The 27,392-nt window shown below is 35.8% G+C and overlaps 3 protein-coding genes across 9 annotated transcripts; all 3 read right to left on the reverse strand.

Moving 5' to 3' along the window:
* Window positions 1-332: 332 nt before the first annotated feature.
* LOC111430339 (dipeptidyl aminopeptidase 4-like) lies at window positions 333-4,966 on the reverse strand. Of its 5 annotated transcripts, none has more exons than XM_023066561.1 (8): window positions 4,761-4,893; window positions 4,098-4,112; window positions 3,995-4,016; window positions 3,131-3,564; window positions 2,815-3,009; window positions 2,566-2,592; window positions 1,294-2,391; window positions 333-1,050 (listed from the first exon to the last, which is right to left on the reverse strand). In XM_023066561.1, exons 4-8 carry the CDS (start codon window positions 3,506-3,508, stop codon window positions 499-501), a joined length of 2,250 nt encoding a protein of 749 aa, XP_022922329.1. In that variant the 5' UTR covers window positions 3,509-3,564; window positions 3,995-4,016; window positions 4,098-4,112; window positions 4,761-4,893; the 3' UTR covers window positions 333-498. The 5 variants fall into 5 exon arrangements, with proteins under 5 accessions (XP_022922329.1, XP_022922328.1, XP_022922325.1 ...); XM_023066560.1 differs by having other exon boundaries at window positions 3,977-4,016; XM_023066557.1 differs by lacking the exons at window positions 3,995-4,016; window positions 4,098-4,112 and having other exon boundaries at window positions 4,761-4,966.
* Window positions 4,967-9,174: 4,208 nt separating this feature from the next.
* On the reverse strand, window positions 9,175-18,378 carry LOC111430306 (protein DEFECTIVE IN MERISTEM SILENCING 3-like). Of its 2 annotated transcripts, none has more exons than XM_023066510.1 (8): window positions 18,151-18,378; window positions 17,737-17,880; window positions 17,434-17,548; window positions 16,835-17,066; window positions 15,971-16,162; window positions 15,531-15,851; window positions 14,923-15,148; window positions 9,175-9,597 (listed from the first exon to the last, which is right to left on the reverse strand). In XM_023066510.1, the coding sequence occupies exons 1-8, from the start codon at window positions 18,172-18,174 to the stop codon at window positions 9,556-9,558; spliced, it is 1,296 nt and encodes a 431-aa protein (XP_022922278.1). In that variant the 5' UTR covers window positions 18,175-18,378; the 3' UTR covers window positions 9,175-9,555. The 2 variants fall into 2 exon arrangements, with proteins under 2 accessions (XP_022922278.1, XP_022922277.1); XM_023066509.1 differs by having other exon boundaries at window positions 16,835-17,075; window positions 18,151-18,377.
* Window positions 18,379-21,189: 2,811 nt separating this feature from the next.
* On the reverse strand, window positions 21,190-26,216 carry LOC111430308 (putative aminoacrylate hydrolase RutD). Of its 2 annotated transcripts, XM_023066511.1 has the most exons (10): window positions 25,865-26,215; window positions 25,571-25,790; window positions 25,276-25,358; window positions 25,059-25,159; window positions 24,311-24,406; window positions 24,130-24,183; window positions 22,019-22,167; window positions 21,812-21,929; window positions 21,647-21,734; window positions 21,190-21,574 (listed from the first exon to the last, which is right to left on the reverse strand). In XM_023066511.1, exons 1-10 carry the CDS (start codon window positions 25,983-25,985, stop codon window positions 21,366-21,368), a joined length of 1,239 nt encoding a protein of 412 aa, XP_022922279.1. In that variant the 5' UTR covers window positions 25,986-26,215; the 3' UTR covers window positions 21,190-21,365. The 2 variants fall into 2 exon arrangements, with proteins under 2 accessions (XP_022922279.1, XP_022922280.1); XM_023066512.1 differs by lacking the exon at window positions 24,130-24,183 and having other exon boundaries at window positions 25,865-26,216.
* Between the last annotated feature and the right edge of the window lie 1,176 nt (window positions 26,217-27,392).

The raw sequence follows: 27,392 nt of genomic DNA on the forward strand, positions 1-27,392 counted from the left end.
TGATTTTTTTGCTTAATCTTTCTAGCTCCTCTATGGTCAGGCTTACCGTTTGTGTGCTTGGAATCATCGATTGTGTTCCCCCACAATGTGACTTCTCCTTTGTTGGCACGGAGTTTTAGATCATGAGGTTATGTTTCTTAGTCAAATCATGCATGTAGCATAGACGAAAAATAGTGTCGTTACCGAAACACTTGTTAGAAGGGGTATTTTAATTAATTTTAGGGTGGCATTAATTTTAAAATTAAATTTCATATCCATAATATTGCAATCTTAACCTTAAACGAAGGAAATCAAAATATTTAAAAGACTAAGGACCAAATTGAAAATTGTTCAAAATTGTTCAAAATTGTTCAAAAATTAGAGGTTTGGAATTGGGGAATCACATCACAATCCGTACAAATCTAAGAAAGAAACTAAACTATCATAAAATATTTGACATCATTTATTTTGAAAGCACCAATAAATAACAAAGAGATTATGAACAAGAACAAGATTGCCTCACAAGTTCCTCTGAATGAATTCCCAGATTCTTTCTTCCATGTAGATCCGATCTCGATGCTGTCGGGGCATATGTCGTTCATCCGGGAATATCAGCAGCTCATACGTCTTTCCAGCCGATATGAGTGCATTCACAAGCCTTGCTGTATGCCTGAAGTGTACATTCTCATCAATCATCCCATGCACAAGCAGCAGCTTCCCTGTCATCTTGTCTATATGATGCATCACCGAGCTTTTCTCGTAAACTTCTGGGTCCCGAGATGGTAATCCCATGTACTTTTCTGTGTAAAATGTGTCGTACCCGTCCCATGATGTAACAGGGGCACCGGATATCGCACATCGAAAGATATCTGGAAACCGAGCCAAGCTCATTACTGAGAGAAAGCCACCATAGCTCCATCCATATAAACCAATCTCTCCAGCTCTTGATAGACCCTGTCTGAGCAGCCATTTTGCTCCAATCACTTGATCGTCTGCATCGATATGGCCGATATTGTATTTCAGAGAAGCTTCGAACTTGAGTCCGCGTCGACTCGTTCCTCTGTTGTCTAACTGCAACCAGGAAACCATTCAAAATGACATCAGAATGAAAACGAATGATCCAACACAGACATGGACAAATTAACTCGAGCCAAGAACGAAGACACAATTCGAAAGTAATCCAAAACAGGATTCGTTTGCACAAGTAACACAGATTCCGGTGTGAACATGCTCGGGCCGTTGAAGATCAGGTGATTTACAATGTCGGTATGAAACGAAAGTTGGCAAAGGAAAAGGGATGAATTAAGTACAAACCTTCCACACTAAGATTCCTCTGCTACGTAGGTACTGAGCTCTCATGTCGACCGTATTGATCCACGAATCGAAAACTAGCTGCACACTTGGACCACCATACACAATGATCATAGTTTTGTAGGGCGGCGGTCCAAATATCGTTTCGCTAGGCTTGTATAAAGCCCCATAGAGCAATGTCCCGTCACCGGCCTGTATCTCAACGATCTCTGGAGGCTCTAGATGAAGCCTTTCAATCCTTGGAATTGCAAGTGTTTGCTCATAAACTGGCAAAATGGCACTTCCATCTTTCAAGGAACAGAGCAACACCCTCGGGGGAGAATCGAGGGAATCGTGAATGTCGATAAAACTTCTCATCCGATGATCGAGTACAACGACATGTTTCCCCTTGCCATGAGTCAGTCTTATTGGTGGCTCCAAGGGGGCATTCCCTGCAGTAGTTAGTTTGGTACAGTACAGATGAGATTGGAGAGGACCATCGAGAGTTCCAGTAAAATAAACTAGCCCGGTTGCCTCGTTTACACCGGCAATTTGTTCGACCATCCAGTCACCTTCAGTGATCGGTCCCAAGCACGTCCCATGGCCATCGTGTAGATAAAGATGTCTAAATCCAGTTTTTTCGCTTGACCATATGAATCCCCCAGAATATTTGCTGATACTTTTGTCTAGTGGGGTGAAACAATCATGTAAGTTAACCCATGAATCTTGTTCTTCTACTAGCAAAACTTTTCTCTCTCCCGTCTTGATATCGAACCTGAGAATTTTCAGCTTCGTATGTAACCTATTCAGAACCTGAGCGATGAGAATATTCTCGTGCATCCAACAGACTCGAGCCAGATATTCCTCTTCAGCTGTTTCTCCACAAAGAAGATCCATCCAAGTAATTGAGCCTCCAGCAACAGAGACGACACCGAGACGAACAATGGCATTGGAAGTTCCAGCGAATGAATAAGCATGGTCTTCTTGTGCATCCGAACCAACCGAACTCTTACCTTGATGCATGATTCTAAATGCAGGGATCTTTGAAGTATCAACTTGTGTAAATGCAATATATTTGCTGTCTGGTGACCACCAGTACCCGTTTTTTCGATCCATTTCCTCCTGAAAATGGAAAAGTTTTAAGAAAAATGTGAAAATGTCCAACTACGGTTTCAAAGAAAACGAAATGAGGCGTCATTGAAGATCGTTTCAATAGTGAAAATTCGACTTCCTTCAGCTTCCCAAGAAAGAATAATTTCAAGATTCCGTTCGAAAAACAGATGCTGGTATCCTCACCTCAGCTATATACTCCGCAATTCCATGCTGCAGTTCGGAAAAAAAAAGTAAATGTCAAATTCTAGGGAAAAACGAAGAGTGAAAACATTAAACGGTAACAGTGATCTAGTCGACAGAAAAAGACATCATACACGCTGTTCTGACCAAGAACGACACAAACAATGGTAAAAGAAAACTAAAAAATCGAGAATGTTTTAGCTTCAATCAATAGAAAACTAGAGAGATCATCAGGAATGGCTGTAGATTTACCAAAATGTTTCGGTTAGCACCAACAGTCAACTGTCTCATTTCGTTGTATGATAGATTCATGACATGAAGATCCCCATCGTTAACAAACGCAAGCATGGTCCCGTCTGGTGAGAGATGTGGATCCATGATCGGCGAAGAGGGTTTACTGGAAAGCTTAAGCTCGGGCGTTGAGCCAAGAAAGTCCTGAATATAAATCTGCATAGAAGGAGAATGTCAAGTACAACTATATTGAATCAGATCAAGATTCTTAATTTTGAATAATATTTCGACAAAACGATTAATAGTACAATAACGTCAAAGAGATAAAAGAGCTAACCCCAGCAGGCAGAGGCACCATAATCGCTTTCCTTTTGGTGCTTGATTTCACCCATTCATATCGAGTCACTCCCAAACCGCGTTCCCTTAATCTTTCTCTCCTCAGTTTCTCTTCCGGTGAAATATTACACTCGTCCAGCCCACCATCAGGAGGACAGAAAATCAACTCCTGTTTGCCAGTTGTGATATCGAAAGCAAAAACCTTCTTATTTAAGGTACAATCAGGACTAAACAAGTAAGTAACGAAACTATCGTCTGGACTGAACGTTATTGAAGTGGGCGCAACATATCCCGGCAATGGATATTGTACAATCTCTTCAACTGGGAAAAGGAAAGAATCATCCAAACTCTGAGCAACACTCGAGTTCGTGACGGTCATGTTGTACGAAAGAGGCCTTGAACGCTTCAAACTCTGTTGCTTACTGTCCTCGTCAACTGATTGCATCACACCGAACATACTGGATTACAACCAACCTTACCAGAAGGAAAGAAGAAACAAATCATCCAATAAATGCCATATGAACTCAAGCAAATACGTTTCGATTTTACGATATTTCGTCAATGAAAATAATATATGATAAATAGTGAGAGAAACAAAAGCACGAGCCGGTTGCACTCGAATTCCAGATCAAGAAGCCTTGAATGGTAATATCAAATATAAGGGCTCTAAATGGGCTTAGAACACATTTTGCTCAAAATCAGATACAGAATCATTCAATCATTTTAAATTGTCATAGAGCTTAAGATTCATGTTTATCACAGAGATTGCTTGATATTAGCTTCAAAGAAGAACTTTAAAAAGTAAAAAAGTAGGCAAAGGAATCAAGTAAAGTTCAAAATGGATAACCCTTTAGTTGTTCGTTACCAACAAATGGGGCAAAGATCACATGATAATGCAAAACTATTAGCCAAAATTTTACAGAAATTTCAAGATAAGATAGATAACAAAATCCAGGTTCAGATGGAACATGAATCTCCACAACCTATAGTAAATGATGGGCATGGATTAAAGATCTGTAGTTCCAGAATTTCAGAGTTCATCAACAGCCAAACACAGAGACGAAACGATTAATTAAATTAAGAACTATAGTTAAATCCACCACGAATAAGAATATTTGGAATGAATGATAAAATCAGAAACTGTCACGGCCTCGATTCGAACAATTCGATCAGACCTGGGAAGCGGACGAAAACGATCAACCACTAAAGCGATGAAAATCCAGATTCCATGAAAACATCAATTTCCGAAAAGAAAAAAGAGATCTAAAACAGGGAACAAAAAGAAACACATGATTCCAAACAGTTTAAAGTTCCAAAATCTCATATGAAACACAAAGCAGAAGCATCCACAGAAGAACATGTAATCGAATGCGTTAAAGTGAAAATGACGCCACTTAAGTGTGAGAACAGATTGAAGAACACTTTCTTGTAGTTAATGAAAAGTAATGGGAAAAAGCTCAATTCCAATTCCTAATAGAATCGCGGGAAAGAGGGTTTTGTCGTTTAGGTTCGAAGAACAAAAGGAATTAATCATCATCATCATCATCATCATCATCCATGGCGATTGGTAAACAAAACCCATATAAAAAATTCAAATGGGTATTGAAAATGAAGCTCAAGAATCCACTCACCGCTTGATTCTGCCTCTTTCTCTGCGCCCATAATCTCTTAATCCATCTTTTAATCACAAAATATAAAGATAAGAAAAGGAAAATCCCTCTTTCTCTGCAATGTAAATAGGAATGAAATACAATAGCAGAGAATTTTCACAGAAGCTTTGCTTCTCTTCAAGGAGAAGGCAGCCACAATGAGAAGAGGAGAGAACAGGAGCAGCAACAAACACTTCAACCTTTTATTCTTATTTATATATATTGCAATCTTTATTTTACCTAAAGGAATTTTTTTTTTTTAATTTTATATTACAAATTATGATTGGGGAAATTCAACCCAGTTTTTAATGATTTTTAAAATATTTTTAAGTGAAAAAAATGTTGTTAAATAATTATTATTTTTTTTAATCTAATTTTGATGTTATATTTAGAAATTATATCCTAGTGGAAAGAATATCTTAGATATTCGTAATAAATTTTTTATTTTTATTTGATTAATAGTATATTTTATTTTATTTTAGTTAGTTTCTATATGCGTTGTTTTTAGATATTAGTCGGTAACTTGTATCCTATTTAAATGTTGTGAATATCAATGAAGATTGCACTTTTGATCCCAATTCTATTTCTCATTCTTAACATCATATTAGAGCACCAATTCTTCGGGTTCTTAAATATCAAAATTTCCTTTATGGCGGAATTAGTCAAATTCATCTTCAAAATTTTTGAGGTTGATTTAACACATGCTTATTATATTCGTCATTCTGATCGGCAAGAATATTCCCTTGTTCCAATCAAATTAAAATGGAACAAATTATCCATCCTTGAGTAAATTAGTTATTGACGCTCTTATTCCCAAAAAGAAAATTTGCTTCATTGATGGCACAATTGAAGAATTGTCTCAAGATGCAAATTCAATCGAATTTGAACTCTAGAATCATTGCAACAGAATGATACTATCTTGGTTAATTCATTCAGTTGAAGCAGATATCGCTGAGGTTATTATTCACGCCAAGACAGCTCATCAAGTGTGGGTTGATCTTCACGATCAATTCTCACAAAGAACGCTTTAGCAATTTTTCAGATACAAAAATTGATAGTAATGATGTCATAGGGAACCATGACACTGTCAGCATATTTCACCAAACTCAAAGCACTCTGGGATGAATTGGAAACGTACCGCACACCATTCACATGTAATCAACGTCAAATACATGTTGATCAACGCGAAGAAGACAAGTTGATGAAACTACTCATGGGGCTCAATGAGTTATAAAACGGTGAGATCTAACATATTGATGATGACTCCATTACCTAATGCGAGACAAGGCTATTCATTACTTGTATAAGAAGAGATGCAGCAGCGTCAGGTAACTTCTGAACCTACTGAGAATATCTTAATTGCAGCAGCAGTGTAGAAGAAGACAATATGTTCAAAATTCACCAAGGACAAACCATGTGAACACTGCAATAGAAGTGGTCATACAATTGGAGTGTCGAATCATACATTAGATCGATGTCGACAGAAAAAATAATTCTGGAAGAACAGTACAAGTCAATCAACGCAGCAATCGTGGATATTAATCATCTACAAATATGACTGATATTTCTCAACGGAATACAAAACAACAGTCACCTAATTACATTTCAATTTCCTCTTTTAAGCAATTACAACAAATAGCACAAGTTTTATCCATACTCAATTGTCGTCCTTTTGGTAATTCTGTCAGTTTCATCAATGCTGCAAGTTTGTTTCTAGTATCTGCATTATTCATTAACTCTGCTAGTTCTAATTCATGGATTCTCGATAGTGGAGCTACGGATCATATAATATCCAAAGTTTCTATTATGACTGAATCATAGGATGCAATCATTTCTACAATAAATTTGTCTAATGAAGAGACAACACGTGTGTCATACACTGGCAATGTTTCCTTTAATCCTAACCTTAAATTAAACAAAATAATGTTTTATGTGTGTCTTCGTTCAATTTAAATTTGATGTTTATCACCAAACTTACCAAGAACTTGAAATGTTGTGTCACCTTCTATCATGATTCTTGTGTTATGCAGGACTTTGCTACGGGGAAGATGATTGGCTCGGGTAAACAATTCGGATGTATTTATCATATTTCTTATCTCATAAACAAAAATATTACAACCGAGAACAACGTATCTTTGTCTTAGTCGATTTAGGTTTGTTTTATGCTCTTTGATTCCATTCGATCATAGCCTGATATTAGCTTCTTAACAAAAACACAATTTTAAGTATATTGTTTTATTCATTTATTGTGTAAATAATTTTCGATTTTATTCTCAATTATTCATTAAAAAAAAAAAAAAAAAACTCATTCATTAAATAAATAAAAAAGGAAAAAAATCCTTTTTTTATTTACATTGAATTCATACTTAAAAGTCAAAGATTTCAAAACATTATCCATTGTCGAAATGTTGTTAATTTTGTTTAAAAAATATGCTTAAAACTTTAGAATTATTTTTAAATTTTCCTTCCATTTTCAAATTTTTATCACTTAAACTTTGTTTTAAGCTTTAAAAAAAAAAAAGGCCTTCATTATTTTTTTTGAAAAGTCTAAAAATACCTTGATACACGGACACAATCATTAATATTACCTTTCAAAAATATTCAAAAGTAGCATTAATATCCAAATATTAAAAAAAAAAACATTATTATCTTAAACTTTAAAAAAAAAAGGTTTATATTAGATACTAACAATAATAATTTTTTATAACTTGAAGAAAAGTTTAAGAATATTAACGTTACTTTTAAAAATATATGAATATTTTTTAAACTTATAAACTATAAGAGTACTTAGAAAATTTTAAAAAAATAATAATAATAGGAAAGAAATTAAAAGTATTTTTAAAGCTTATAATTTTTTTTTTTTAAAGAATATTAAAAAAAAAATTGAAAGCGAAGATTATGAAACACTTTGTTAAAAAATATTTTTTAAAATAAAATATTATTACTTTCTAATATTTTATAAAAGTTAATTTAAAAAAAAAATTTTAAGAAGTGACATATAATATAGTATATAAACTTAGCTTGAAGTATTCAAATGTGACGAGATCTTTCAGTGTCCAACAAATCTCAGCCACGTCTTTTGATTTCATAATAAATCTCCTTGATAATATTAGATTAACAATCGGAACATAATTTAACTAAAAATTAAAGCTTCAAATTCTCATCTACATACTAAATCGAGCGTAACTAGGCAATAATTAACATATGTTGTACTCGTTAAAAAAAAACAAAAAAATAGCCTCAATTCTTTTTCAATAATAAATTGGAAAAATAAAAGGACATAATATCATTTGGTCGTTCGTGTTCGTGTTTATTTAGACCTTCAAGTTTTAATTTGTTCGTGGACTACGTTGATCTTTAGTTGAGCATCTTGAAAATAATAGATCATTTACGTCTTCCATCTTTCTTCCAAACATGCTTCCCTTTCCTGCAGCAGCCTCTCCAAATCGATCCTCTTGCACGATCTTTATTACTTCGATCCCGACAAAAATTCTGCCTTCATATGATGCCACGGACCTTCCAGCACCATGCTTACAGTAACTTCGACGATATATGTCGCACCAGAGAAGAGAGGAGGAAGATGAGTAACTTGAATACTCAGAGGTCTGTAGATTGGAGGATAGGGCGATTCTTTGGGTCATAGGAACTGGCCAGTGTGCTGAAGGTGAGAAGTAGATGGTCATTCTTTTTATTTTTCAAACCTCCATGATTGGAGATGGCTTTCAGTGCTTCACTCTTGACCTATCAAGGCATTCGGTAACAACGAAGCAAATCGGGAGACCTAATATAGGCATAATGTTCGGGCATGTTGCGATCCAGGCAGAGGGCAGATTTTATCGAGATCGATGTGGCAAGGAAGGGGAAGGAAAGGAGGAAAAGAAAAACGTGCTACCTAAGATAATAGTAATATAAAACCAATAAGTATCGCTATGTCGAGAATGACAAATTACTTTTCCATTAGTGAACTAACGACCAACTTGGCACAGCAACGGTTTCTAAAATTCAAGAACTAAAACTGTCCATTCTAAAATCATAGGAACCAAATGTATCCTCCAAAAGTAATAATGATCATAAAAGCATATTATAAAAAAATATATGCACTCTTACCACTATCTAGCATCACTTCAAAATTCAACCCTTTAAAATCCTTATTTACAAACCATAATCTTTAAAAAAAACAACAAGAATTTAAATTGTTCTAAGAACAATTAGAACATTTATTTAAGAAATGAACTAAAAGATCGATAAAGAACATATTGTGACCAAACTTTTAGTTCAAATAATAGAAAACTATTTTTAAAACAATCTTCAAAGCAACTCAAATCAAAGAATATATCTCCATCTATATATATATATACACACACACACACATATGAAAACAATCACTCATACAACACAAATAAACGATATTTTTTCTTTCTCCTTTTAAAATTTTTAATTTTTAGTGTGATAAGACAAAGGTGACCAATACAAACAGCCATCCCATCTAAACCCACTGCAGGGCAAGAGAACCCCGTTGTCTCTGCTGTTAGGAACACTAGTTTCAATAAATTTAGACAGCAAGCACTAAAGAATGCCTATTCCAGTAAGGAACAACAGATGTCATGCTACTGCCTACTCCATTTCCATGAAAATTTTAAGCTAAACCATAAGATATTTACCTGAAAATGCAATATGAAAGCTTATGCATTTTCCCAGAGTTAATATTGCAGCTGACTGCTCTCACAGTTCCACCCCCAAGTTGCTCGGTGGAAGACTCGGTCCTCTACTGCAAATTTCACCGTGGCGTCAACCTCTCCGGCTTGGCTGAGAGTTGTTGCTGTAATTTCACCATCAAAATAACATTCAGAATTACACAACTGTTAAAACAAAGTTTGAACTATAAGCAGTCAGTATATCAGGCTTCAAACAGCAGGCACACAAATCCAGAATCTTCTCTTTGATGATGATATTTATTTAGTCTCCAAAATTTTAAAAGTTTCAATTAAATCCTTAAAACTTAAAACTTTGAATTATGATTTCATGAATTACTTGACGTTAACTCAATGATAGAAGTATATTTATTGGCCATGGATTGGCTAGTTTGAAAGGACGTGGCAGACATATGGCAAAGACAAATGATAGTATAGCCGCATAAAGCCCGAATGTTGCATGCCATCATTATATTTTGAGACGTGATGTCTAAATGATAAAACTACATAGAATCACAATTGAAAGTTCGTGAGCATGCTTAAAAACTAAATAGATATAACAAAAAACGAAGAAAGTAATTAACATATATTATATTATCATAAGCTAAAACAAGACTCTTGTGATCTGTATCTTTGTTGATTCTCAGATTTTGTTGAGTTCGTAGAAGTCATACTACTTTAACAGGCCACTAGCGGCATACACAAGTTTAACAACATGCTGACATTTTCAATAATAATATAGCAGCCAATAACTATGTTCTCCTGCAGTTATCTATTATTAACAAAACTAAAACTTTGTTCGGTATGTTGAAAGGGCAAGTCAATTTAATAGCTGTGGATTGAGCAGGTGTTCCAGTTAACAGGAAAGTGGAATGATAGACATCAAAGTTGATGTTTATAAATGTCAGGACATAAGATTGAATTTCCGGATCAACATACATTTTCAAGCATAAAAGATTCACATCGCTCAATCATAGAGATTTTAGAGCTACAAATGATTGTACAAACAAAATTGAATTGTGAATGGGCAGAGCTGAGGGTAATACAAGTAAATTTAATCTCGGCAAGAGGAAAAAAGAAATGCTGAAAGGTCCACTATGCAACCTTGATGCTAAAAGGTGATGCCCACTTCTGGTGGGAATCGGCAAAGCAGTTAATGGATATCAATAAGGACTGATTACTTGGTTTCAATTCAAAGAAGTCTTCTAGAGGTACTACCCAACTGTCATCTAATATCGGTGGCAGGAAAAATTCTTGAATTTGAATCAGGGAGAGAAAACTATTGAGAAGCAAACTGTCTCAATTCTCAACAGCTTGATGTTAGTTTGAGTTCCATAAGCATATTTCAGTCTTTAACTAATTTGTGAAATAGCTCAAGGTTTCAAATTAATACAAAAAACAGATGAACATTCAAATCATTAAGGTGCTTGGTAGTTAGATCACCACAAGATCCAAAAAGAGTGATTATTGAAATGTAATTTTAACATTCAATATAAGAGGTGGGCAAATGGTACAACCCTGACAGAGCAAAAGTGAAAGCCTCTAAGTTCTCTTGCCAAATGACAACAGTGATACCAGTAACCAATTCATCTGATATCGGAGGCAGGAAAAATGCTTGAATTTGAAACAGGGAGAGAAAACTGTTGAAGTATTACTCATTAGCTTGCTTTGCTCCTGAACTTGTAGATACTAACGAAGAAAGCAAGAAGTTCATAATGGATCTAAGGAATGAGATTCAAGGCACAATTGAAGCTCTAGCTCCATCAGATTATGTTGCAGCTCTTCGAGCAACTATGATGATGGATATGTATACTCATACGGCATCTCATACATCTGGTGGGCAGGGAGATTCAAGGAATAAGAGAAGATTAAATCGAGCTTTTCCTAGAACTCAACAGCCATCACAGCAACAACAATCTGATAGACAACCAACCCTAATGTTGGGAGGCTTCCATGTAGAGTGTGTGGACGTGTCCATGAGGGATTTAGTATGACGGGAGCTGGTGCTTGTTTTGGTTGCAAATTTCCCGAATGAGGTAAATCATAATTCAAACCAACTGTCAGGATCAAACCAGAGAGGAAGATGAGGTCAGACCCGAGGAAGAGGCATGACTCATGCGATGACTAGCAGAGGAGCTGAGAACGTGAATACATTGGTGACAGGTACATTCCCTATATTTGGTCACCATGCTCTTCTTTTATAAGATTGTGTCTACCCACTCTTTTATGGACATGACAAACTTTTACGTTGTTCTTGGCATGGATTGGTTAGTTGAGGACCACACCAACATTAATTGCTACGCCAGAGAAGTAGGAGTGAGATTTAAATTTAGGGGATTTGAGTTTGAGGACACCCATAAAGTTATTTCAACACTAAAGGTCACAAAGTTGATAAGTCTTGGAGAATGGGGTTGGTTAGCCAATATAGTTGACACCAGGAGTTTGAACATCAGTTATGAATGAGTTCCTGAATATCTTTCAGGATAAATTTTAGTATTGAGCTCGAGCCAAGAACAAACCTTAAGAGGAATTTATTTATATGGAACAAAGCTTGTGAAAGGAGCTAAAGGAGCTAAAGGAGAGACTAGTTAGTTATGTCACCAATACTAACTGTGCCAGACGAGACCAAAAATTTTGTCGATGTAGCATGATAAGGTTATCATTTATGTCTCCTGTCAATGAAAGGATTATGAGCTTAACTAACCAACTCATGATGTGGAGTTGGCAACGGTGGCCTTTGCACTAAAGACATGGATACATTATTTGTAGAGGGAGAAGATTCAAACCTATACAAACCACAAAAGCTTAAAGTATTTATTTACATAGAAAACGTTAAACACAATGTAACAAAGGTGGTTGAAGTTGGTTAAAAATTATGATGTTGAAATACTTCATCATTCAGGTAAAGCAAATGGTTGCCAATGCGCTTAGTAAAAAGACGGCTCATATGTCAGCTTCAATTACAAAACAAGTTGACCTGGAGCGAGTTGGAATTGTTGTTATGGTTAGAGGTGAAGCAGCACAGTAGACACAATTAATTCTCTAGTCTACCAAAGACAATGACTTGTTGATTCTCAAAAGAACAATCCCTACTTCTCTCGAGTATTGCAACAGGTAGAACAAATGAGGAAAAAAGGTTTTCTATAATGTCCAATAACGATTTCCTTTGGCACAAACATTTGTACATTTCTAATGATGATGAGCTCAAGAAGGAAGTACCATCTGAAGCTCATGACTCTCCTAACTTGATATACCCTAGTAGTATAAAGATGTACCAGTATTTGAAATCATACTAATAATTGAGCATGCGAGTAGATGCTTAGTATGTCAACAAGTCAAAGCACCGAGGTGAGACCCTCAAGTTTCTTGCAACCCCTGAAAGATTTCAGTAATTAAGGTCATTGTTGAATTGACCAAGTCAGCACATTATAATGGAAAACTTGTATATTCAGTTGATAAATGAGCACAGTTGTATGTGGAAGAGATAGGTTGCATGACGTGACTATGTCCATTGTATAAGACAAAGACACCTGTTTTATGTCCAACTTTTGGAGTTAGCAAAGAGCGTTGGGAACTGAGCTGAATTTTAGCACAATTTTCATCCTCAACTCATGGATAGGCTAAAAGACTTATAGATTATTGAGGATATGCTATTGGCTTGTGCTTTAGATTTTGTACGTAGCTAACTAGTACACGCGCGTATTTGATTGAATTTTCCTATAACAACAATTGTAGGCAACAATATAGATGGCACCGTTTGAAGATTTATAGGGTAAGAGATGTTGATCCCAATATTATGGGATGAAGTAGACAACATTAACGATTGGGACCTAAGTTAGTCTAGATCACAAAGAAAGCAGTGCAGAAAATCAAGACAAGAAAGTTGACAATGCAGAGCAGAAAAAAGAGCTATGTTGATGCCAGAAATAAAGATTTGAAATTTATGGTGGGTGATCACATGTTCTTAAAGTTAGTGTCCATGAAAGGAGTGCTAAGATTTGGTAAGAAAGGAAAGTTGAACCCGAACTTCATAGGTCCTTTTGAAATATTGGGGCGTATAGAACCTATGGTGAATTTTTCTACCATGCATGAGAGAACCTAATCATCAAGATAAACTTAGAGGAGCAGGCCACGTAAATCTAATGATTGAGATAGACACAAAGGAGCTTGATAGAGTGTAACCAGAGAATAAAAATCCTATTATGAGCTCAAATGGGTTAACTGAACTAGAAGTAAGACTATTTTAGCATTGAGGAGCTATCCAAGTCTTAACCTACTAAGATTATGACTGATGACCTGGGAGGGATAATCTAGGTTATCACTTATGAGTGGCTTTGATTGAATTATTTGTTGGTATTTTAGGGAAGGATAATAATACACAACCGATGTTTAGTGAGAAGGGGTAGATGCAAAGGGAAGTGGGGAGGTTAAAATGGGGTGGTGCAATAATAGGGGTTGGGTCTCCAGCGACATGGGTAGAAGTACAAACAATTTCAAGTGAAACCATCATCAGTTGAGGGTCTACTAGTTGTATTAGGGAGGATGGCATTGGGTTGATGGGTAAAGGCTGAGGTTCCTCAAAGATGGATAGGTCTAGAGAAACTAGGTCGGTGGGGCTTTTAGTAGATTTTCACTTGGGTTCAGATAAGTGATAAAGTCTTTTTTACCAAAGATGGATAGATCTAGAGAAACTATTAAAGACGTTTTCCGGTTCCATTTTGGTCAATCTGGATCAATTCAACAAAGTATCCAACTTTGTTCCTTCACTTCGAGGAAATAATTGTTACCTTGAAGTTCTTTGAGGAATTAGAAGGAACAGAGTTGATGCACCATAGTATCAAAGGAGGATCCAAGCCATTGAAGGGAATTCCTAGACAGTGAGATCGATTGGGTGAAGGTATGACTACTTTCCACGATTTTTGCTCGTTCTCCTCGCTAGTGTTTGTCAAAAGTGATGGTAAAATATTTTCTATCAATGGAAATGGATTGGTTGGAGTAACTCTGGAGGTTCGATGATTGAGGATTAATGCCATGGCAGCCGAAACTAATAATCAGAGAGTATGTTAAAGGGGGTACTACGTTGAGACGAAGGGAAGGAAGAGAGGCCATCGGGAGTTTTTCTTTGCAATTTTAGAAGTTTTTCTCACCAATCTTGATTGGGGTGTTTCTGTAAGCTCTAGTTAGGCAAGGGATTCCCCTTCCACCGCCTTTTTTTTCAATGAATGAATTTGTAGAAGTAAAAAGAATATAAATAATAGAAGATTAATAATTGAGTTCACCACTTCAATAGACTGCTACATTTACTCAACAGAAGAGAATAAAAAAAGGGAGAAGTAGGACAGTCAAAATCTCCAAAAAGAAACAAATTCAATATACTTCACTTGAAATGTTGTGGTTTAAGAACATTTTAAGCCTACACCTTTATCTCCGAATCAAAGGATTTTAGATCTCACCTGAGCTGCGTATGATGAGCTTTCAGCCAGGAACTTCAGAAACTCTGCCTTTTTCCTGTCAAAATTGAGCTTAGAATTGTCCAACAACGCATGTTCTCTCTTTATATCTTCAATCATCTTTTCCTTTTTCCACTTGAGCTCTTTAATCTGCCTCGCAGATTCAATGTAGTTTTCAGGAAGGCTTGATTTCATTGAGGCCTTTGGGAATCTCAACTGAACATCTTCCCTGTCATCAAACATACAAAAAATGAGATTAGCACTCGATAAAATCCAAACTTTTAAGTGAACAACAAATATAAGTCCACAAGCCATAACAGAAATCCAATTTTTGTTTCAGTAAATTTAAGAGACCAAAGCACATTATAAAGTAGTGAATGAAGGATTTGTGGAAAAAGATAGACGACATTTCAGAATAGTTTATACCAATAGCATTAAAGAATCCAAGAATTATCGCTTGAAATCTTAAACATTTGAGCAAAAAAAAAAAAAAAAAATCAGATTAAGTGATAAAAGAAATTAACAAATAAAAAATAGATTAAACTGGAAGGCATGGTCTACTAAATGATTCAGACAAAATTGAAATACAATTTTGAAAGATAGCTTCATACTGGTTGCCCAAGCAAAAAACACCAGTAGCCTTAATTATCCCTCCATCTAAAGAAAGTGCACCATCACTAATGCAAGGGAGAGCTTGTAGCATGTCTGCTCTGGTTTTATATACTTGAAGACGAGAAAAGAGAGAATAGAACAGGGTCTCCCTGAGACCATATCCATTGGCTGCGAGACAAAATATGTGCATGCTATCAATATCAATCATATTAACAGCAAAGCCAAGAAAGCCAGGTGGACACTCCCCATTAGGTAATCTTGGCTTTATAAGGTCAAGCCTCCTTTGTGGGTCATTAGCAATAAAATCGCCAACATATGGTCTGCAAAAAAAAAAAAAAAAAGGTACTTTTAGCATTTTCATGGATAAATAAAACCTCCAAAGAAGTTTACAAACTTAAGCTTCAGAATTTCAAGCAGATACAGTATATAAGACTAATGCCTCAAATGTTCAAGACAAATTACGAGAAACCGGCCATCCAAGTTCCTCCCAATTGAAGCACCAAGACCATGAATGCCAAAACTTTTGTTTATGCAACCTTCCTTGTCATATATTTCTAATGCCTTAACTCCCTCGTAAGTTCTACAGACAATTGCCAGCATGGTTTCCATTCCCAAGTACTCAGAGAGAAGTCTGCAATTGAAATAATTAAAAAAAATCATGAAAGTGCAACACTATGCATATTGTTTGTTTGATGATGTAATAAGACTGTCTCTTATAATAACAAACATTTCATAACAGGAAGAACAGAAGGCAACATGCTCAAGTACTCATCTCATTTCTGCTTTCAGATAGTATGTAGTCCACTTCAAAAGTTTTTCTCTATCATTAAAAACAAATTTAAATGATATAGTATCCCTCAGCATTTTTAACTTTTATCACAACATCAATGAAAATTAAAATAGTTAAACGAGAGGCCAGACATCAAAGATTATGCTAAAAGAACACTCATCTTCCACCTCCACCTTTAGATATCCAATTACATTAAACATTCTAATTGTTTAAGCTACACTTCAAAAAAAAATGTGACAACCAACAAGTAAAAGACTATCTGATCCATTTGGATCCACTATAGTATCTGGTGAACCACCCTCGCCCAATAAGACATGCATAAACATACGGTAAAGCTCAGTTTTATGTATCATACGTGATGTAATTCAATCTCAACACCCCCATCCCACCCATCCCACCCACCCACAATTACCTGAGGAAAAGGCGAGGGAACGTCAGTTGATTCATAACAAATTCCACATTCCAAAATAAATAGAGGAAAATAGAATTAAAAAAAGTAGAAGTAACGCGGACCTGCTAAGATTATCATCATCAACTTTTCCAAGCCGAGCAACAATGCCCAATACGTCTTTGGTCAACATGATATTGTAAGCCTGAATACTATGATGTGCGCTCAATTTACAAATAATTCCAGCAGCAGACTTCTCCTGCTGCATAATCTGTTGCATCGTTTCCTCATCACTTTGAGGATGGGAATGAATCTCGTTTTCAGCCACAGGCGTGCCTGAAGAATGATTATACTTGCCTAGAATGACTGAAGAAAACTATATAAGTGGATAAAAGATACTAAAGGGAATATTTATAAGTCCTCACACAAACAGTACGAGGAAGAGAAAACCAATGCTACATGTCTAAGAATCTAATGTGGAAAAAAAATCACCACATGCAAGCTTGAAATTTAAACGTGTAATATATTTTGGTGAGAAATATAACATAAACCCCACAAACCATACATAATAAAATCACCAAAACTAATATATGCTTTTTTGATGCAATGCTTGCCATGACCAATCACCTTGATGGTAAATGACAAACGATTGCAAGCATGTTATATTGCCCACGTTTCTCCATCTAAGAACAAATTCACTTCCCAACAATTATAGATAAAATACCTTGCAAATCGAGGATGGATTCATCTAATTTGCTTTTCTGAGTCTTGAGAAATTTAATGTTGTCCTCGTGTTGCTTTATTTTCATTCCGAACGTCTGTAGATCCTCTTGAAGTTTCTGCAGGAATCAGTCCAATGATGCATGAGACTAGCAATTCACTAGCTAAGCGTATACAAGCAAACCACTGTCAACCGAGAGTTTACAACATGCTCCCCACACTTGTGCATTGTTTATCCATACAACCGTAATCCGAAAACAAACTTGTATAAAAAAAAAAGAAAGCCAAATGAGTATGATGATGACACCTTGGAAAAATTGAAGATGTATTCCGCATGAGCGAAGCCCCCATTTTGCGTATCATTCCTCACGACACACGAACTGTCGCTCTGATCGACTTGCATATACTGCGTAGAATCTTGGGTCGGCGATGTCGGTATCCGAATAGCCAGCTGCCAGAAAGAGTACAATTAGAGACCAACACAGAGGAGAAATTCAGGAAAATTTAGAAACAATCAAACCCCAACAAGCTCTCCACTCCAATTTCTTCATAAATCATCGTAAACAGAAGCACACAACAACAGCCACCTACTGCTCTACTAAAGCCTCAACAAAAATGCAGGTGAACAGGAAAATCCGACAAGCCAGAAGCAAATTCTAGGTCTACGAGTACGCAAAAATCAGACAGATTAAGTAGGGGAGAGAGAGAGAGAGAGAGATGCCTGCATATTGTTTGGGTGAAACATGGCGAGCTGCTGAAATGAGTGCAGAATTGAGAAATTGAGGTTTGATATGAATGAAAAACGGAAGAATTTGACGAGCAGCCGCTGCGGATTACAGCGAAACGAGTCTTCTTGGCGTTCTTCCTCCACCTCCTCGCTTCGCTCTGCGGAGGTCTGGTTCTGTGTCAGTCCAGGTCAAACGCCGAATTCGATTTGATGCTTCCCCTCTATTTTGTTCTTCGTTTTTTTTTTTTTCTCTCCAGTAAATTTTAAAATATATTTTTATAATTATTCTTGAGTTTATGTTTTAATTTGTAAATAAACTTTCAATTAGTTAATTAAAATAATTATGATGTATATTTTCGACCCAAAAAAATGTTGATTTTTAAATTAATTAATAACAAAGTAATTTAAGTTTATAGATTAGATGAAAATTAAAATAATAAATTAATGAAAAATGTAATATTTTAAAAATTATAACCATAAAATCAAAATTTAAGTAATTCTTTTCTAGTTTTAGTCATTTTTTTACTAGGTCTTCCCAGAGGTTATTGACATTGGCATGACTAAATTTAGGGCAGGACTCTATTATCATGTTAGGTGAGTCTTTTGTTCAACATTTGAGGATTTACCATTCTATTGGCATGATTAAGTTTAGGGCATGGGTATGTCTGATACCATGTTAAATGAACATGACTCCTCTCCACAATGGTAGGTCTGATACCATGTGTCTATTGGCATGATTGAGTTTAGGGCATGGGTATGTCTGATACCATGTTAAATGAACACGACTCCTCTCCACAATGGTATGTCTGATACCATGTTAGATGAACACGACTCCTCTCCACAATGGTATGATATTGTCCACTTTGAGCATAAGCTCTCATGGCTTTGCTCTAAGTTTCCCCGAAAGGCCTCAAGCCAATGGAGAGAGTATTCATTGATTATAAACCCATGATCATTCACTAAATTAGCGGATATGGGACTTTCATCATCCAACAGAGTTATATAGTTTAAAACATAAAAAGCCAAAAGGTATTCTATGACTAAATGAAAACCGGGCTCAAAATTCAAAGACCAAATGGGTTTTTTTTTTTCACTATTATTATTTATTTAACTTTTATTCATCATTTTATTTTAAAACTTTTGTACTAAGAGATGTTTGATTTGAGATTTTACTTTATATGCCTGTCTGACAAACAAATAACTAACTATGTTTGGTGTTACATGAAAATATTATCAAAATCTCACATAAATAAATAATTTAACAATAGCTAATTTCGGCAATGGATTAAGGTATAAGGATCTGTTCTTCAAGATTATGAATTAGGAACGACTATATATTAATGCAGAGTTGATAAATACTCGATAAAAATATCACATTTAAACCAAAGAATGGCACGATGAAATTCAAAAATTGAAATCAAAATACATAAAATTCATAAAATATTCTAATACAAAAATATAATATTTAAATACAAATATAAAAACCAAATAGGTAGAAGATTACCGACTACAAATTTAAAGGTCCTTTGTAGTAGCCGCACGTATTCTAAATACTCTCCTGTCATCGATTGCTACTTCATGACCCATCTGAAAATAGGAAAGTAGCATGAGTGAGTATAAAATATTCCATCAGCCGTCAATAATATAGGACCCTTAAAATTTTCATTATCCTAATTCATTCCTCTCTTTACTTCTTAATCTTCGTACTATTCTTTTTTATGTCTAGCCAACATCAATTTAGAGAATAAGAAGAAGAAGAAGAAAGTGGAAGAAGTCGATTTGGAGTTAATTTTTGAACTAGACCTCGACGAGTAGGATCAAAAGAACATTAACTTGGAAAATTTAGTGACATTGACTTAGACCAACTAAATAAGTGACTTCACTCTTGGCTTTGTTGGACAACTTGTATGATGATGATGTATATGGTGATGTGCCAGACTGAAGATCTGAAGGTCACATGTTTGATCCATGTTCATTGTATTTGGTGCCTAAGCTACATATTAGTAATTCTAGTAAAAAGTGGGGATAGCTCAGTTGGGAGAGCGTTAGACTGAAAATTTGAAAGTCACGTGTTTGATCCACGTTCACCGCAATAAGTGCCTTGAGTTAGAATGTTTCTTTACCATTTAAAAAAACTTTATGAATGAATGGAGTTTGACTTCCAAAGCTGGGATAGTTTAGTTCATATGAACATATATTTATTTCCGCTATATCATTTAAATTACTTTATTATATGAACGTTTAAACCCATGACATCGTTTATGAGTTATTTTCACATATTTATTTTGCACGAATTAAGCATGTCATCATATAGTGACGTTTTTATTAGAAAAAATAAAGTTGTTTCAATTAGTAAAAATAGAGTTGTCGTTACTTCAGCTCCATCCAAACTAACGGTAAATATATAACGTCAAATATAAAGTTTATGAATACTTTTTTTAAAATTATCTGTGTGAAGTGTGAACTGAACCAATAATAATTGTTGGTTCAGCTCGATTTTGACTGAACCTACTCCAGTCCAATATTTTCTTAGAGGCGAGTCGTGTTTACTTATTAATAATAATAATAATAATAATAATAAATAAATAAATAAATAAATAAAGCATATAATGAGTTATATTTGGTGGTATTCATATGGGCATATTGGTATATTCCAAAGGCATATATATGAATTCATATTGGTATATTCCTTCTTCTGCACTTGTGCAGCTTATCAACACACTTTGAAGTCATCGCCTATCATCTCCGACATATTTTTGATCCGTTGAGCGAGAGCCCTTCCACACACATCTCCGCCACAACTTCCAGGCACTTCTCTCTCTCTTTTCTCTCTCTTCCATGTTTTTTCTCTTTATAGTTCTAAGCAATTTCTTTTCCTCTTCTTTGCATAAGCTATGGTTCATCCAATTTCGATTCCGTGCTAACAATAAACATATAAGTTTAGCCCGTTCATAACTTTTTCTCGAAATATTTCGATTTCGAAAGAAATCCAGACTTGGTGCTTGATTAGAGTTTGGGTTGGTGCGCCCTATATTAGTTTAAATCAAGAAGAACACACATTTATTGATACTATATGAACATTTTTATAAATTATACAGAAGGGTATATATATATATATACCCTTCTACAGTTTAGCAAAAATGAAACAGACCCTGCAACGAAGAACGATCATATAGCTGACCTGTAAGAAGATTTGGAGTAAGGGAGGCTCAGTCTCGGACCGGTTTCAAGCTTTTCAGGCCGTTCCAGAGATACTCGAACGCGAAAAGAATCAGACCAAAGAGATACAACACGAAAAGATGGAGTCTCTCTAAGAAGAAAGGTTTGGCGGAGGCGGAGGAGGAGGAGGAGATACTGCTTCCTCCTCCTCCTCCTTCATTCTTCAGTGTTACAAAAGCCATTCTCTCCTCCATCCACCCTGTTAGAACCAATACATTTTTCAGCATTTCCAAACAACCATAGAGAACACCATTAGAACAAAAATGCTCACATGATCTTTTCTTTGCCAAGTTTGTCCACTCGTGTGGACTCGTCTTCATTTCCGAGGCTCTGATTAAGTCGAGAAGAGCTCGATTTACCTGAATTTCCCAGAAAACGAACTCAACTTTTCAGTTTCTGTTCACAACTTATCGATTGATTTGGATGAAAATTATACCTCTTCGGTTTTCTCGCGACTGACTAGATGACCTCCGTGGAGGTCTACCATTCTAGCAACCGGATACAGCTTTTCGGCAAGTCTTCTAGCATAGTACATCTGAGCAATAACATCGTGCCTAGTGATCGAAAAAAATTCAGTCATCATCGACGACGAGGTCAATTAGTGATATAAATATGTGCACAAAAAACTTTGCTGATTGTTTACCTGCCATGAATGACTGATACAAGAAATCCAGCAGACTTGAGGCATTCTATCTCTTTTCTTGTCACTTTATGCGTCCAACATGCATTAACTTGACCAGCAAAACCAGCATTAGACTGCATTCCTGTTGCTGATATACCTTTAACATATTCCTGAAATATAATTGTTTCGAGTTGACTAAGAATCCAAATTTATATGTCCAGAGAAACATAGTTCATAGAAATATCGTGAAGAATCGATATAAACGATCAACAAATGAAGATGGTGTCATAGACACCTTTAGTTTTTAACTAGCTTCCCAAACAAGTGTCTCTCAATATGTACACGTGGTTTAAACAAAAATCATCCACTTAGGAAGAGAGATTTTGATATGAACCAAGGCATCAATCATGCACGATAAACTTCAACTTGCAACATTAAAGAAGAATGAAGCAATTATTTTTGTGCGATGGTAATTTAGAGATATGGTATTTCATTAATGTATTTTAGGACTTTTTATTTTCTTTAAGGTTACATTTACATCATGGCTAATTATAGTCGTACGATATGAAAGTTACATCTCTTTGAATGCCTCATGAAAGGTTAAGGACATTTTGTATTGTATAAAACCACGTATATTGTCTTTGTAGAGTAGACTTGAAAAATGTAGTAAAAAGAACATTTGTGCTTTCCTTTAGCCGATGACTAAGTTTCTTTGCAATTCTATATAGTTTAGACTACATTCAAGCTTGACATGATCAATTTTGCTTGTACAGTGATTCGAATCTCAAACAAGTGTTCTCGTCTTGAGATATTTAATCAACAAGGTAATTTGAATGTTACTTTCCCTTGAGTGATTCGTTATCATTAGGACAAAGTGTTCTTACCTTTCCTTTAGCCAAGTGCTAAGTTTCTTTGCAATTCTATGTAGTTTAGGTTGCATGTTTAGAACCATTCAAGCTTGACATGATCGATCTTGCTTGTGGAGTGATTCAAATCTCAAACAAGTGTTCTTGCCTTGAGATATTCGACGAACCATATTTCTCTTGTATTGATTCCTTATCAAGTATCTACACATAAATACATCTATACAAACACATTTAAATGTCATCTAACGACTTTGATCAATCAAAGAAACGGGAGGGAATTATTTATACTCGGGAGTTGAGACTCAAGAACATAACTATCGCAATGTCGTGCCAAGGAACTCAATATACATGAAGACGGTGGACCGTTTGACCGTTCTCAACCAAGTCTCCTTACGACTGACATTAGTTTTTAGTTCAACTTATTCCCTTCATTAAAGTCATTTTCACCAGGAAGTTCAAAAGAAGCTAGTTCTAAGAGGGTTCATGGATTTTTTCACTCCTTTACCTACATGGTTAGATTCCATACGCAGTGTTCATTGCCTACACTTGGCTGTTGTTAGATAATAACTTAATAACATGATCGAAAAAGCACGTTTATTTTTGTGATAGGATGTTGTACAGTTCCAAACGATCTAAAGACTGCACGAGATCAGTCCAAACTAGTGATGGTAAAATTAACTAGTTGACCGAGAAAAAAATTGTAACAGCTCAAGACCATCGCTAACAAATATCGTATTTTTTGGGCTTTCCATTTCGGGCTTCCCCTCAAGGTTTTTAAAACGTGTTTGCTAGGGAGAGGTTTCCACACCCTTATGAAGAATGTTTCGTCCTCCTCCCCAACCAACGTGGGATCTCACAAGAATACAACTCTACATTGCAATGAAGCTATATTTCAAACTAATTTCAACACCATTAGCAAGCTTTTGAAGTCATAGAAAGAACTTGTAACAGCCCAAACCCACTGCTTTGGCCCGTTATGTATTGTCGTTGGCCTCACGGTTTTAAAATGCGTCTGCTAGGGAGAGGATTCCACACCCCTATAAGGAATGTTTCGTTTCCCTCTCCAACCGATGTGAGATCTCACAAAACTAACTTATTGTTTCCATTTTCCCTCCTTTTTCGGGAGGTCCCACGAGGAGAGCATGGTTCAAAAAGAGGGAGCGGTAACGGGGATAGGATCGGATTTAATAAAAAGAGAAGAGAGCCAGAATCCAACTATTAAGGATACATAAAGGCAGATGAGAATGACCAGCCCATCATACATACCTGATATAATACTGCTCTTCTTTTTTCAAATCCAACATACTCCTCAAGATACTCCTGCACCAAAAGATACAATAATATTTCTATTGACATGCTTCAAGATGTTAACAGTCATTCATCTACACACCCTCATTCAAATTCACAGCGTCGAAGATAACAGAAGATAGACGACGATTTCGTTTACCTTCGAATAGTGGATATCCAAATCAACACTAGCCCTTCGTTCAGGAGTCTTGGCTTTTAAGAATCTCACTGCAATTTTGAATGTTTGCGGGTCAAGCTACAAGAAAGAGTGAGAAGAAAGGCATTAGCATTATTCCTTAAGAAACAGCTCCACCACAACTGAATAGCATTTTTCGGTTTCAATCAATGGCTTTTATATGTTAAATTCACGTTCTAAGTCTCATCTTCACCCACTTAGATGTAATAGCCTAAGCCCACCACTAGCAGATATTCTCTTCTTTAGGCTTCTCCTTTCGTGCTTCCCCTCAAGGTTTTTAAAACGTGTATGCTAGGAAGAGGTCTCCACACCCTTATAAAAGAATGTTCCATTCTCCTCCCCAACCAACGTGGGAACTCACAATCCCACCTCCCTTTGGGGCCCAACGTCCACGCTCACACTCGTTCCCTTCTCCAATTGATGTGGGATCCCCAATCCACCCCCCTTCGGGCCTCAGCGTCCTTGCTGGCACACCACCTCATATCTACCCCATGTCTCCCAATGTCTGGCTCTGATACCATTTATAAGAGCTTAAGCCCATTGCTATCAGATATTGTCCTGTTTGGGATCTCACATTAGAACTAGTAATAATTTATTATATTTAGACACTAAATGAATGAAAGAACATTGCTAGCAGCTTTTGACATTTTTCTGAAGATGATAAAACAAATAAACAGCGCAAAGTGGAAACACTAAACATTTAATCAGATACCTTAGGGCAACATTGAAAACCTCCACCAGTTACATTGAGCATGGCCAATGACTTGACTCTTCCTGGCGCCATAGCCGCTAATTTGCAAGCTATCATACCTCCTATTCGGATACCCAGATGACAAGTTAGAACAAAGAACTGATAACTACAAGAAGGTAGTAATGCTTTCACAATTTCTTGTCCAGAAGCCATTGAGCAGAGTTCAAAAGTCACTCACCCATGGAATGACCAAGAATATGAGCTTTTTCCCACCCCAAATGATCCAATAAGGCAATGGCATCCTTCGCCATTATCTTTGTTCTGCACAACCCAGACAAGAAAAACAGATTACAAACTAATTGCAAGGCATTCTAATAGCTTCTTCTGGATCATGAAACCCAATGAAGAAGGGTTTATCTTTCTCTTAAGGTATTTTGACCTAAATCCCCAAATTCTAATTAATTTTATCAGATATGCAACAACGATAAGAGATTTGAGAAAGTGATTCATAAACAAAAGAATGTCGAACTCACGTATATGCAGATTTTTTTGTGGGGACGGAGCTCCGACCCATTCCCCGATTATCAAATGCACAAACCTCGATCCCACCGCCATTCTCGAAGGTAACTCCCTCGCCGAGACCAGTGGCATCTCGGTCACCGACGACGTCCCTATCGCCGTCTTCGTTGGGCACATCGGTCCCTATAAACCCTTTGATTTGGGGTCCCCATGAATCGTGGGTTCCGGCCAAGCCTACATCCATTTTACAGCCATCAGAACGAGTTCCGAGAAAAAGTAGAAATCAAAGGGAAAAAAAGAAGAGAGACCTGTGATAAGAAGGACCTTGGTTAATCCGCGTCCGTAAATTCTGTAGAAAATTCTGATGGGTGTGTTGATCTTGGCGTCCTCCGCGGCTGGGGCGGTGGTGTTAACCTCAATGAACGGCATATTCGGAAGGTGAAAAAGAAAACGAAGAACAAATTTGGTATTGGTGAATAGGGGATTTCAGGAATTGGGTTGTGATAACAGTCAAAGAGGGGATTGAGTGGTTGGCGCGAGAGCGCGGCAGACACACATTGGAAAAATCAAGAATGTCGGTAATCAACCAAAAGCTAACCGGAGAGCAGCGGAGCTCCATGATCTTTTTGCAAGTAAGTTTCAATCATCTCTGCGAATGTTTGTAAGGTTAAAATTTGAAGGCTAAACTAACAAAAATATTTTACAATTTTACAATTAAATAAATTTAAAATTAAAATTAAAAAATACTCTTAAATTTTCAAAATATAAAATAGCTCAAAAATATTTTTGTATTTTGATTTAAAATTAATTTTAACTTTAAAAAGATATTAAAAAAAAGTAATTTGGTATTTTAAAAGTTTCATTAATAGTCTTAATTTTTTATTTATTTAAAAATATCTTTACTGTTATGACACCGTACAAAAAATAATCATGAAATTTCTAAAATAACATTAAGAAGTGTCGATATTTTTGTAGATATTTATAAGGTGTCGATAGTCAGTTTTCATCTCTATATTAAAAGAATTTTTAATTTTTAGTTATAAAGTTAAAAAATATTAATGTTAATTTTAAAATTTTATGAAACATTCGGAAAATAACTGTAATGGTATTTAAAAAAAATTTTTACGGAAGATTAAAAATATTATTGAAAATTTATGGTTGACATATAATATTTAAAAAATATATTATAATAATTAGTTATGGAATATATTCGATTCTTTCTTTATGATTTTATCAGTAATATCTTTTATTTTATTCTCACTGTTTAATTAGTTTATATTTTCCTTATCGGTAGATATTAGTTGGTAACTTGTATCCTATTATTCTCACTATTTAATTAGTTTATGTTTTCGTTAACGGTATTAGTTGGGAGCTTGTATCCTATTTAAAGATTATGAATATTAATGAGAATACATACTTTCGATCCCAATTTTATTTCTCATTCGGTATCAGAGCCTAAAGTCAAACCCTAACTCAATCAGAGAAGCTATTACCGCTGTCGATCATCCATCGTGATAAGTTCAATCGAGTATCACAGCAACCACAACTTCCAAACCATTGTCATTGCTTCCGAACCTTAAGTAACCACTACTAGTCCTCAAGTCACAAATTAGAGTCCTCGACTAGTCCATACATCACTGCAAGTCGCAAATCTGTGAGTCTAGCATTACCACTACTATCGCGATAGCCTCACTAGCTTTTATTGGTATCCCACTTGTTTTTCAAATTCAATAACTTTGATATACGCCTATTCCGCAAACCTACAATTCTCTCTGTACCATCACTTTCCAAAATCCAAACCCACTATTCCGCAAACCAACCGTGTTTAATGAAGGA

The sequence above is a fragment of the Cucurbita moschata genome, unplaced genomic scaffold (genome assembly GCF_002738365.1).
Source record: "Cucurbita moschata cultivar Rifu unplaced genomic scaffold, Cmos_1.0 Cmo_Scf00033, whole genome shotgun sequence".
NCBI classification, from domain to species: domain Eukaryota; kingdom Viridiplantae; phylum Streptophyta; class Magnoliopsida; order Cucurbitales; family Cucurbitaceae; genus Cucurbita; species Cucurbita moschata.

What these genes read in the sequence shown, in the direction of transcription:
- LOC111430306 (XM_023066509.1), bottom strand. Translation starts at nt 18,174, where the DNA reads ATGTTTCACCCAAACAATATGCAG. An exon ending in TTCACCCAAACAATATGCAG is followed by an intron (nt 17,881 to 18,150) that starts GCATCTCTCTCT and finishes TCTTTCTGGCAG; the next exon opens with CTGGCTATTCGGATACCGAC. An exon ending in ATTTGTCTTGAACATTTGAG is followed by an intron (nt 15,852 to 15,970) that starts GCATTAGTCTTA and finishes TTTTTTTTGCAG; the next exon opens with ACCATATGTTGGCGATTTTA.
- LOC111430308 (XM_023066511.1), bottom strand. Translation starts at nt 25,985, where the DNA reads ATGCCGTTCATTGAGGTTAACACCACCGCCCCAGCCGCGGAGGACGCC. An exon ending in GAAGAGCAGTATTATATCAG is followed by an intron (nt 22,168 to 24,129) that starts GTATGTATGATG and finishes ATTATATTTCAG; the next exon opens with GAATATGTTAAAGGTATATC. An exon ending in CTTGGCAAAGAAAAGATCAT is followed by an intron (nt 21,575 to 21,646) that starts GTGAGCATTTTT and finishes TGGTTCTAACAG; the next exon opens with GGTGGATGGAGGAGAGAATG.
- LOC111430339 (XM_023066557.1), bottom strand. Translation starts at nt 4,791, where the DNA reads ATGGGCGCAGAGAAAGAGGCAGAATCAAGCG. An exon ending in TGGTGCCTCTGCCTGCTGGG is followed by an intron (nt 3,010 to 3,130) that starts GTTAGCTCTTTT and finishes CCTTCTATGCAG; the next exon opens with ATTTATATTCAGGACTTTCT. An exon ending in TTGCGGAGTATATAGCTGAG is followed by an intron (nt 2,392 to 2,565) that starts GTGAGGATACCA and finishes TTCCATTTTCAG; the next exon opens with GAGGAAATGGATCGAAAAAA.